At 33.7% G+C, this 13946-nt stretch overlaps 1 protein-coding gene across 1 annotated transcript; it reads left to right on the forward strand.

Annotated features, from left to right (window-relative positions):
* Positions 1–8323: 8323 nt before the first annotated feature.
* Positions 8324–13354, forward strand: LOC121412807. Its single transcript, XM_041605567.1, has 6 exons — positions 8324–8380; positions 8701–8805; positions 9806–9907; positions 10527–10607; positions 11665–11742; positions 12123–13354. Exons 1-6 carry the CDS (start codon positions 8324–8326, stop codon positions 13071–13073), a joined length of 1374 nt encoding a protein of 457 aa, XP_041461501.1. The 3' UTR covers positions 13074–13354.
* Positions 13355–13946: the final 592 nt, after the last annotated feature.

A 13946-nucleotide genomic window follows, 5' to 3' on the forward strand; every position in this document is an offset into this window, starting at 1 on the left:
ATTATCGATTTAGGACCGATTCAGGGGTGGGTGTCATGTTTGTCTTCGCATAGATCATCACGCACCTTTGTATCCAGTATATTTGCAGTAAAATCATATGACACCAATCATTAACTTAACAAGCTGCAAATTTACAACATGAATATCACGAATAAGTAAACCCATGATTTTGTTGGTTCATATATTCTCTTTAATTAGTAATATAAATGGGACCAAGATTTTTAGTGAAAAAAAATTGAAAAGGGGTTCATATTTTACCACAGTGTTTACCAAGTTTACCACGCATCTATCACAGGTTACAAGCAACACTTTGTCTGTCTTTAGGTTAAAAGGTTAGCTAGCTCATTAATTAACATGTTCCCTAAATTACTCTCACATGTTTTATCCACCTTTAAATATTTGATTGTTTACAGTGATGATTATAGGAAAATATGGAATGAAAATATTTAATTTTCTTTATGCTTTATATACGGCTCCTTATTTTGTTATCGTTTAGTACTTTCATTATGTTTTCATCGTATTGCATTATACCATTATCTTGTAATGCGCATGCATAGAGAACACTTTGAAATTGTGGATGCAATGGAAATAATGATTCAAAATTATCATGCAAGTCTATCTTCCTTTAGACCTCATGATCTTGAATTACGATAAAATTTTGAGGAGAATATAAATATTTCGAAAGATTTTTTTTGAAACAGTTATTTATTTCAGTATATAATTTCCATCAGATTAAATGTTCCAATTGATTTTGATTAAATAAAATACTTAATTTTTCGTAAATAAAATTTGAAATTCTATCCTTGCTACCGGGATTCATTATGGGTCATCTTAAAAAAATTATATTGTTCCATTTCATATCGATTGATTCGATGTATGTTTAATATTAAACTGTTCAAATCATTTTTTTATTTGGAGATATTATAAGAATGAAATAATCGACCCAATATGTTCAGTAGAAATGACTCACATGCTATCTGAATTTTGTTATCACTCTGTTTTTTTTAATAAATGAAATACATACATATATGTATACAGAATTTGATATCTCCATTATTTTATTTCAACAGGAAGTTAGTAATTTGGGAGGGATCACTGAAGACCCCACTTAGGTTCATGAAAAAAAATCCATTGTACTGGTTGCGAGAAAGCAAGAACATGACCGCACCCAATTAGAGGCGTTCACCCATTTCAATGTGCAAGAAAATGACATTAGACTAAGGTTTTATTCAAAAAGGAGCTAAATACAAGGAAATTAAAATGATAAAAAAACATATAAAAATTGAAATTCAATAAAAAAAAGAAATATTAAAATTTCAAGTTATACACGTACGATATTGAACATTTCTTCTCTAATTCCATTTTTTCTCAAATATAAACAATATCGTATCACTTCATATAATAATAATAATATTCCGCATTTATATAGCGCTCAATACATCGGAACGACACACAGTGGGCCAGAATTAACCCAAAGTGCGCCAAAACCCTTAATTCACAAATTTGTACGATTAAATTTGGTAGATAGGGGTAATTTCACCCGTAGAATTCAATAAAAGTATTTTCAAATATTGATGACGTTGTTAAAATACTCTTCTGACTGGCTGTTAACATTTAAGAAGAAATTACATGTTTCCAATTCTACAACAAGTTTCAAATTTTCAGAAACTAGTTTTAGAAAAATTTCAGCAATAAGGAAGCATATTAGCAAACAGCAAACACATAAACAGGCAAACAAACAAGTCTGTGCTCGGGGTACAAACAATTCAATTTGTGACTTGTGTGTCCCTGAAAGAGGGCGCCCTACCATGAATCCGGAATTGTAAAATTCAAAGTGATATTGTAAAAACAAAATGCAAAGGAGTGTTTTCATTCCCTGGGTACAATGATTAACCACACCTACATGAATAAAAATGGATACCAGAAGTGGACAGTGAAATCTTTGAAATAATTATTCCAATGATAAATAATACAGGCCGGGTCCTCTGCAGGTTAATCGGTACAAGGCCTTCCTATTTCACCAAGAACGGCGTATACAAAGTTATTCCGAAACAGAGTCTCTCTCTGCTATCTCACCAACCATTATGTCTTTGGTGAGAGGATCTTTTAGCATACTTTGAACATCAGGGGGAAGAGGCTGTGCTTGTTGTACTCTTAAAAATTTGCTACTAATCACAATGTCACTTGTTACCATTAGTCTGTGGAATACATATAAAGTCAATAAGAGTCATAAACCAAACAATCCTTGAAATGATAATATGCACTTCCTTCTTGATTGATTTTAACAATAATTTATAGCAAATTTAGAATGAGCCAAGAGATGAACGAATTTATACATTCTTTTTTTTTTTTTGGGGGGGGGGGGATAAATACTAATAATGATAATGCAACTTTATGTATAGATCCCACGTATCTGTCCTTTGCACATTTTATATTTTGGCAGAAAACTGAGTGAGACCAATCTCATCCCTAGTCATGTGTTGTAGCGATATACAGTAGCCCCTACTTGGTTTATGAACAACAAAACAAATTAATAATCTTATCCGAGAATCTTACCTTAAGAATTAATCTTCTCAGAATGACAGCATAATCAACACGGGATGGAACAGTTTGACATCATTTGAAATGGAGTTGCTTTACATGATTGTATTATTATATAGTTAGTGGAAGTGGAAATGAAAGCTTGTCTTTACGTATGTTTAACGAAAATATTTTATGAAGATACCAGTCAAAAGAAGATACCTGAGCCAGACACCCCCCCCCCTCTCTCTCTCCTACCACGCGACGGTGTGAGTTTCAGAGAGATACGGTCTTATACGGTCCCAAAGGGAGCGGGGAGTTTAATGTCACCCATAACGTTTGGCACGCGCATAATGGGACACTAACTTGGAACGATTTTTGTGATAAATACATGTGGTTGGAAAATTGGTTATATCTCCAGAAAATGCACGTATATGCAGCTAAATTTGGTATCATTGTAAAGCGTGAACTATAACAAAGACCGTCATGGTATTTACAGCGCAGCAGTCGGCAGCAATTTGTAAAAGAAATGCTCATGAAAAAAAAATTGCTAAAACCCCCAATTGTCAAATGGTTTCGTCCAAAATTTCCTCTGAACGGATTATCATTTTATCTTTAAAAATGTTTAACACATAAAACAATCATTCATCAAAGAGTACCGTGAATTAGAAGTAAATCAAGCAATCCGTTTTGTTAAAACAGTGAAATATCTAAAAACGTGTCATTTTCACATGTGGTAGCCGTAAAGGGTAATTTTCCATTATTATTGAATAAAATGGGCAACTAATAATCGATTTCATGGAGAAATATTGTATGGAGACATCCTACAGGTTCTTATCTTTGCTTAGAACGTGAAAAAACAAAATTTGTTTCATGACCAAAAAACAGTTTTGGCGCACTTTTGCTCTCTTTTTGGCCCACTGTGCGACGTCTCTAAGCGCTTTACAGACATATTATTACCCTGGTCATCGGATCCTTGCATGCCCGCATACAATGTATGCACCTTCTCCACTCCCTGGGGAGCATTCCATCAAGAGTTCCAAGACTAAATTGCTAGGCATACTACATATAGGCTTTCACATCCTACCGGGTACCCATTTAACACCTGGGTGGAGAGTGGCAAAGTGTGGATTAACGCCTTGCCAAAGGACGCTAGGCCATGGTGGGATTCGAACACACGACCCTCTGAAAACAATATATATATATATATATATATATATATAATTATGATATCAGTACCATGTTCAATTCTCTGTAATGTCCACAATAAGAAAGGTAGCAATCATACAATCTTTTGTTCCAACCTGTTCATTTATTCCTACCTGTCTGAGAACCCGTAGACTTTAGCCCACGATTTAAAACTCAACTCGATAAACTTTATTTTGTTTGTATCATTGTATATAGTTCTTGTGTTCCTTTGCCTTTTGTATCTGTGTGCATTTACATGTAGCAGGGCCCTATGGGAGAACAGTGTGAATCACTGATGAGGCTATCCTGGATAAATAAGACTTAATTATGATGATGATGACGATGATAATAGTAATGATACTACTACTAATACTACTACTACTACTAACTACTACTACTACTACTACCACTACTGCTGCTACTACTACTACTACTACTACTACTACTACTACTACTACTACTACTACTACTACTACTACTACTACTACTACTACTACTACTACTACTACTACTACTACTACTACCACCACTACCATGACTACTACTACTACTACTACTACTACTACTACTACTACTACTACTACTACTACTACTACTACTACTACTACTACTTCTACTACTACTACTACTACTACTACTACTACTACTACTACTATTACTACTACTACCACTACTACTATACTACTACTACTACTACTACTACGACGTCGACAACGACGACTACTACTACTACTACCACTACTCTTACTACTACATCTACTACTAATAATAATAATAGTAGTAATAATAATAGTAATAATAATGAGAATAATATTGAGAATTAAAATGATAATGATATTAATTAGGCAGGGTGAAAAAAACTCATTTCCTGTGTAATTGCAGGTTCATAAACAAAATGTATTGAGGTATTACTTATAATTATTTCATATTACACACCCCAATAGTCAATATCTGTTTATTATACTGCTGCCGTATAATACCTAACAAAAATAAAAAGAAACATATAGTATTCCCACCACACCGTCAAATGTAGGCAGGTATTTAAACAAAAATGGAAGCAAATACTATGCATGCACTCTTAAAATGTTGGGCAACGTACTGTCAACACAACAATAAGTTATCCAACTTTGGGCAGTTTTCAATTAATATTGTTTAGTTTTCACCCAAATCTAGTATTTTAACCAATTGTTGAGTGGACAGTATGATGCCAACATTTTTAAGAGTGTTGTGATATAGTTGATTTCTCCCAATTTTTTGTTTATTGTTACCCATCTCTTTTGGAACCCACTAGATCTGGCGTGATTTTAAACGTTCTATAACTTTGGTTAACCTGAATTAATGAAGGAGAATAAGACCCGGATGAAAGCACAAAAATACATTTAACTTAGAAACACAATTAAGTAACAAAGAGTTCCTGGATGATAAAAAGCGGTTGTAGACGACGCTAAAACTGCATATAGTTATATAGATATTCCAGAGAGAAAAGGGAGAGAAGAAACAAATAAAATACTAAAAAGGAGCAAAAAATATCTAAAATAAAGAGGGTGTAAATGAACGAACGAAATTTAGCAGTATCGCATCAAATATTGTTGTCATGAGAGTTAAGTTTTCGTTGTTTGATTGTTAAAGAGCTCCAGCCAAAACGTTTATCTAGGTGGGTTGGCAAAAAATAGATCATGATCTTGCAGGAAATGAAATATATGACGTAATGCATCAGATATAGATTTCGCAATGATTTTCCAGTCGGGTTTCCAAATCTTTGTCGTAGGGGTCTGATATCACGTTCTTCTGATCCAATCACGACCCTACATTACATCACGTGATATCCAATGTAACGGGCGTCAAATATTTACTTTACGCACGGCCCAGAAATTATATCTATAAACAGAGATATCGAATCACTCTACGTTGAGCATTGAGACGCAAAGACACAACATACATCAATTGTTAAAACGGAGAGACGTTGCAGATAGATAGTAAGTGTGGCATTATTTTGATTTTTACAATTTTACATCTAAATGTATTTTTATGCTCATATTAATGTATGTATTTCAGTTTACCATGTTTACAAGAAATACAGTTGGACTAAAATACTAATAGCATTGAACTGAGTCGGTGCACTAATTGTCTTCCACAATGTTATTCTGCATTGCTTTTTTCGCATGTTTCAGTGTGGTCGTGTTTCAGTTATGGTGTTGCGTTTAATAAGCAATCAGCAAGCAAAATGTCACTGGTAACATTTCATGTGCACTGAAAAAAATATAAAAGATAATTAAAAAAATGAAAGACGGGATCTCAATGATAACAGATGAAGCTGATATACTAGAAGATGTAAACAATAACATAAATATTTAAGGAGAGACAAATCCTTATAGAGAGAGTGGTGAGAGTTGTTAGGAAAATATTTCATATAAGATATTATAATTTTTATTTTAGATATCGTAAGATTGTGTCAGGAATATAAGATAATCATTTATCAAGCGATCAATAATGATAGTACAACAAAAGTATTAAGATGCCTTAAGGATTACGCCGAAATGGCAGACAGTCAAGACTTATCACAGATTATCTAATACGTGTAGGCTGGGTATTTCCATCGAGACCTCAAAAAATGTGCATACAATAGCAATAAATAACGATGGTCTATAACCAATCAATTCCAAGCTTCATATCAAGCAAACAATAGTTTGTTTGCCTTTATCATAGATCATATTTATGACATCAACAAGGCAAGTCTGTCATGCATCATAGCATGATATTTTTATCTTCATTTTTTTATTTTCTTTTTTTTTTCATTTAACCAAACGGAAAATACCCAACCCAGGAGACAACTATCAACTTGCAGTTCAAGCAGAGAAAACCACAAAAAGAAGGTAATATATTATACATCATAATCGTGCATTTCGTGATTTTCGTCTCGTCTGAAATATTTCAAAATAATCAACATTGAGACTTGAGAGGTCATACTTCTTGTGATGAATATGAAATTCAAGATATTTTTTTCCTAATCATAATCATAATTTCCATCATTGCCATCACAATTTCTTTCATTTAAGTCGATCTGATATTAACCCATACTGCATATAAATATGAGTTGATTGATATATTTAAACGACTTTCTTTTACGGCTGTGCTATTTAATGTATTCTACTAAAATACCTGTATATACAGTGCGTATCAAAAAAAAGTTTACACTTAGAAAAAATCCTGTAAAATTATATATTTGTAATATTCTGACGATTTTTCCACATTTTAGCATTGGTACAGATCCATTTAAGCAAATGACGATATAACTGTCGAAAAATATTTCCGCTTGAGTGAGCACCACTTAGTTTTGAAAAGTTGGTGAAAAATGATTTGCGTAGAACTTTGAAATAGTTATGCGAATAAAGTAGACCTTAATCATGAAGAACACAAGGAAATTAGCAAGTAAAATTGATATGAAGATATCTTTTACCTTTTTAAACTTGTTTCCTTGCCCAAAACACTTCGAAGAGTGCATTGCGCCCCATCCCACTCCCCCACACACCGAGTCCATCGTGACGATATTTGCTTTACACTGAGCTGTGATTACATGAAATGGCTTAGGCTTGATTTTCATTGTGTTAATCATTGCCAAGCTTGGGAAAAGTGTGGAGAAACAAGTATTAAATGAAAATGAAATGTAAATCAACGTTAAAAACTTAGTGAAAATTGTGGAGATGTCTGATATAAACTTTTGTTCAGATTCAGTTATGTCCTCAGATCCAGCTGGCACAAAAAGGGTAAAGGTTGTGCTTACTAAGTGTTGAAATTTCAAATTTGGGCGGCAAAATTATTACAAAATGCTTGAATGTATCCGTTTTATTTCAATTGGCTAAAAGTGCAAGGGAAATGTATGAGAAATGCTTCACAGGGTAAGTTTGATTTCGCCCTTTCCCCTTGACACAGCGTGAAAACAAGCATTTCTGCGCAAACAGATTTCTGCGAGCTTTACAAAAATGGACAGTGCTCACTCAAGTGTAACATTCTGTCAAAACTTTTACCTTCATTGGATAGATGAGACTCAAACCCATAATTATATGTGAAAAAATTACCCACATGTTGTATATTTTTTAATTCCCAGGGCTTTTTCAAAGTGTAAACTTTTTTTGATACGCACTGTATATTGATACATGTAGTCCATTATGTGAATCTTATTTGGCAGCTTCAATTCTGTTATATTTAGAAATGTAATCGTTTACATATTAATCCTTAAATCTGAAAAAAGTCAATGTATTCATGTTTCTTTATGTTACGGAAAATGAGATTAGAAATTGCACCAAAAAACAGAAACCGTACAAAATGTGGTATATGTGGTATTTTAGGATCAAAATAAAGCAATGAAGACTAGCATCCATTCATCCTGTTTTCAACAACAAGAACATTTTGAATTAATGATCCCAACGCACTACTTGATTCCTCGTTTAAACGGGGACATCCGTCTTGTTTAGGTGATAGATACTGTGGAAAATGGATGTCTCCTTTATGCTACATACGAGTGAAATTTTCAAGTTAAAAGTTAATATTCATACACCTATCGCTTTACCGTATTTATTAGTAAATATATTAGTTTTGTTTTAATTCAAACAGCATAATGGGAAGGAAACCGCACTCACAGGGAAGTACGGATGGGGAACAAGTCGGAGAGGAGGTAAAATCTTGTTTTATACTAATATATTTTCATCATCATCATAAGTAGTAATAAATATAATTGTAATCATTATAATTGTTAATATTACTATTATTATTGTGATTTTTATCATCATCGTTATTACTATCTTTTGTTTATTATGTCATTATTATTATCATTATCAAAACATTCGTCATCATCGTTATCAATATTTTCATTACCATTATTGTTTTCATTATCATTTTACTACTTGCTGCAGTAGTAGTAGTAGAAGTAGCATTCATATTATTGTTGCAATTTCTATATTTATTAATCACCATTCACTTTTGATTGTTTTTCAGGCGATGTTGAAGGCCCTGGAATCTGCGCTATTGGCCGTACGAGATGGAAGGATGCAAAAGCAAGACTACTATTTCAAATTCTGCACTGCTGATTCCAATGAATATGTTAGTCAAATTACACTTTTTCCTGACATACCATCTAATCCTGAAGACTGATACTCAACGATTATTTGAGGAATCGTACCTTTGGTTTTTTCTATTATATAGTATATACGTTGTGAGGTCATACAATTTTTTTTTTAGTTTACATCAATTTATTCTCCTGAAATATTAATCGTATTACATAAATATGATTTACTTCTTTATCAGACCATTTTAATTCTGTGTAGCAATCGTAGTTGCTGTACGATCTACGATAGTATTTATTCGATTTGCATAATCGCATATATGTAAAGCACAGGATCATTTGTACGGTAGTTGGTTGTAATATGACTGTTTATATACGAGGAAAGATCACTAATCGAAATATGCCATTTTTATTGCTATTTAAAAGGCTGGAAGCTGTGAACATGGTGAAAGAAGATCAAATAGGTGTCGGGAGCTCAGTGAAGAAGTTAGTAGATTCCTGGTCTCTAATGTTATTATTTGTTGTAATTTCAGAAATAGAAAAGGAAATTTAAGCAATTTTTTTTCAATTAATAGTTGTTTTTTCTTCAAAACATGCATGTAATTGTAATTATTTGATAAGGTATATAGGTTGTGAGAGTCTATCCAAAGACATATATTTTACAATATTCCAGTTCATTGTTATGTTGATATATTTTCGAAAAGATGCTCATCAAATATATAAATGGGTGTATCTCGTATAGAAACGGTGGGGTGTTTTGACTTAGTGGATAAGTCTCCGGACGTTGAACTGCAAGGTCCGGGGTTCAAATCACGTTTATCTACATTTGCCACTCTCAACTAAGGTGTAGTAAATGGGTACCCATAAGGGAAATCATTGATTGCTCGAGCGTCCGATCAGGATAACCGTGTTAAGCCGGGGTAATATAACGCAGCGCTTACAGACAAATTTCATTTGATGTCGCATATTATTAATATCTGTGCTGCATTATGGATCTGTCGGTGTAATCAGTAAGATACCTTTCTTTTCATCATACAGATGTTTGAGATCGTTGAATCAGCATTTGAAGCAGTTGGAAACGGATCTTTAAAAGAAGAAGATTATTACTTTGAACTCACTACTCCTTATTTTCAGTACGAAGTAAGTAATCAAAATCGCTAATTTACATTATACTTATCAAGTTACTTCATTTGAATCGAAGTTCATGCCTTCTCTTTGTACCACCTAATATTTTACTCTTTCTCTTAAAAAGCAAATAAAAGTATTGATTAAAAAACGAACATGTGACATACAAATACTGGTATCTCCCACCCCTCTTTTTCGCCTATTTCTGTCGGCAATAAAGTCTTTACTTCTCGAAGAGTCTTGAATTGTGAGTGGAAATGGAGCCCCACAACCCCATATATTTTCATGAAGACCCAAAGGAATACATGATAGCTATTGAGACTTGTTTTTCGTTAAGACATTTGGCACATATCGGACAAATTTACATCTTGGCTTGTTGAATACAACATTCTGAAAGTGAAAAAAGGTGTTTAATTGAATGAAAATGATTTTTATTGGCAAATTGGGTGAAACTATTATGTGTAACAATCCAGCTATTATCATTATAATTAGATGCATTTTTTGTTCTTTCTTTTTATCTTTCTTCTTCGTCTTATTATTATTATGATTATCAATATTATTATTGTTATTATCATTTTTACAATGTTTATTATCTTCGTCCTTTTCATATCAAAACATTGTCCTTTTCCAACAGTCAGGCTGCTATCCACAGCAGCAGTATGATGAAATTACATATTCGGAGGATCCACGAGGGCCTGAGTCATTCAGAATCTGGGTAAGTTTTATTTGGCAAAATACGAATAACCGAATCATCAGTGAACAATGAAATTTTCATTACATGAGTCAGTATCATATAGTCCGGGTGATTTGAGCGCTTCGTTAGGTATGCAAAAATAACGGTTTGATAGAAAACTGAATTATATGAAGCCAAATGTGTATCGCAATCAATTTACATAAATCAATACTTAAATTCGCTAACCATTGGCTTTATATACATTTCGAACTGTTGTATAAATCTATTCGCAAAAAACGGCTTCACTCTTTCGGCCCTTGTTGAATACAGTAAACAATATTCAATATATTTCAAACAATATTTTCAGACAATATATTCACACCACGTCTGGGGTATTTACAAATATGACGAAGGTATAATGATACCAGAAAATATTACACTGTATTCGCGGTACGCCTTCGCCTTGCATGGTCTTATTTCATTTTGCTTAAATAAACTGACTCTTTTTTAATATTCTCTTGAACTAGTGCACGCTGTCTTGTCGTAATTTAACCTCTAACGTTTCAATTTCACATTAACCCTACCCTTCACTAATTATCAATTGTATCATCACTCTAAAAATGAAGTGCTATTTCAGCTCTTAAAGAGCGTGTATAGTGACTGCACTTCGGAGTGCTGATTTGTCTAGTTCAAATTTGAACGAGAAAAATCAGCACTCCGAAGTGCAGTCACTATACACGCTCTTTAAGAGCTGAATTAGCACTTCATTTTTTAGAGTGATGAGTATGGAATATTATTATTAGTGTTTATAATGATATACCATTACATTACTTAATATTGTTGCTAAAAATAATCTCTTTGGAATCGAGATGAAAGAAAAAAATCCTGCAAAACTCTGGCCTGACCAGTAAAATCATTTTTAGTTAAACCCCCAAAAGGCAAACATCACGAAGGGATACTTGAAAAGTAGATATAATTAAGATATAATTCCTGAAACGTGAATTAAAATAACATCAGATTCATTGCATGAAATGCTTTGGATTTTTCCTTTGTAATATGAATAACCACAAACACATATACCATGATGATTATTATACAGGATTACATCAGTCCAGTTAGGTCGCAGATCAAGGACTACGTGAAAGATGTATTACCGTATCAGCTTACAGGGAAGATGGTAAGGTTATCATAATATAAAAGCAAAATAAGCACAATACTGAACATATTAAGATCGGATGTTAACACGTAATTCATGCCATTTTAGATTTGTGCTTATTCACAAAATATGTATATTAAAAACAAAACAGATATTAAAAAAGAGGTAACTATGTCATACAACGGTTACGTTTTTGTATTATACAATAAAGTATTATGAAATTATGAAAAATACTTTAAAATATTAATTTTCATATCATTACACAAGGATTTCAAATCATCGCTATACAGAATCGCTTTCATTTATATTATTGTATCATGTTTGACTATAAAACGTCCATGGTTAGCATTAACTTCCAGATTAACTGTCCTTTCCAATTTTGTTCTTATCAAATTCCTCAGAAGTTGGACAGACTCATGAACGGCATAAGCATTACATTGTCTACGTCAGGGTTCTCGATTCGATTGTTCCTGGCACTTTCCGTGATAATGGTACATGCAACACCTTCAAGTGCCAGGGAGGAACCACCCTTGACACTGACCGCCGGCCAAAGTGGCGTCATTCCGTTTGGGTGCAAGAACAAACAACCGTCTGCGCCTAAATACTACACCGTCAAGTTCGAGGACAAAGACCGTCCTTTCTACATAGATGGATTGTTTGACACCGAAGGACTGATGTCACCAGACCAAGCTGGACGATTCGACGTGAGATATGTCGAGAACGACAATCAAATGTCTATAGAAATCAATATAGCATCTGTCTCCGTCGAAGACCAGGGGACATACATTGCAATACTCATTGTCCATGGGGATACACTTGAGTCTCATACCATGAAAAGAGCTGTCTTTATAGTCATTCCCCCCGGCCCGGTGATTTGCTATATAAAGTTCAGTGGAACTTCACTTACACAGAATCGGCATACGATTCATTGCCATTCTGAACGCGGAACTGGTAATTCCACTCTTAGCTGCTTTCAAAAAGGCGATAAAATTCCGTATTTTTACCTAAATGGCGATGAAGAGAGCGATTCTCAGGTAGTTCACAGACGGAATTTTTGGCTCATGGATATAGACAGCCCAGTATTTTGTTGTTCTCATGACATAAGCGTTACTATTACTCAAACGTTATGTAACCAATTCAGATTTCCCTACGAATACCCTAAAATTAGCACTACTCCCAAACCTCCGAAAATTGCTACAGAAATTCCGCAGATAACAAGACCCATATTCAAACCAGATAAAAACATTCCGCCTTATCCTTCATATTCGGGATGTGATCGGAATAGTAACCGGTCTGCTCTTATCATCTCTCTTGCCGTGCTTTTCATTTATGCTTGCATATCGAATCCCTAACACAATCTCGCAATGAAAATGAAGTTCATGTGTTGTCTCTTTGTATTTTCTTTCAATTCATATGACCAAAATGACCGACCTAGAAAACAAAGTTCGATGCACGTTTTATAAGTCTGATTGGATTTTTCTTTCTTTTCGATGGCTTTAATGGGGTTGCTATTTTTTCGAACACATAAGAAGGAAATTTACATAAGGAGATAATAGTCATGGTTCTGCAATGCAGGATACTGATTAACAAAATTTGAAACAGTGAAACCTATTCATTCATAATATACACTTTTGTAGTACAATTTTAACACAAATATATTATGATTATTTAAAGTTAAAGCATTGAAGAGAATCGTAAATATAATTGTTTTGCCAATCAATTATGCGATGATGTTTTGTGCTTTGGATTTGTGCGTATCAAGCTATATATCTGTTGCTAAAAAAATCACACGTCTGTTTTATCATAATGATAATGAGTACAACAATAAAAATAAATATATGATACATTTATATAGCTTAGTTAAACAAAATGTTTCTAAACGCTGCATACTATTACCACGGCTTTAGCACGGTTACCCTTACCGGGCGCTTGAGTATATATAAGGAATTCCTTCCTACTGGGAACCACATTTACTATAACTCGGCGAAGAATAGCGAATGTAGATAAACGCCTTGCCAAAAGACGTGAGTGTTGCGGTGGGATTTGAATCCAGGACCTTGTGGTGCATAGTCCGGAGACTCTCCACTTAGCCACAATACCTATAAAGTATACACATGGACCTACTACTCTGTAGGTCCATGGTATACCCATTATCTCTATCCAAAGTGTCACTGAATAAATAAAATAACTCAACTGAGTTACCGATACCATCGTATACCATAATA

The sequence above is a fragment of the Lytechinus variegatus genome, chromosome 4 (assembly GCF_018143015.1).
Source record: "Lytechinus variegatus isolate NC3 chromosome 4, Lvar_3.0, whole genome shotgun sequence".
Taxonomy (NCBI): Eukaryota; Metazoa; Echinodermata; class Echinoidea; order Temnopleuroida; family Toxopneustidae; genus Lytechinus; species Lytechinus variegatus.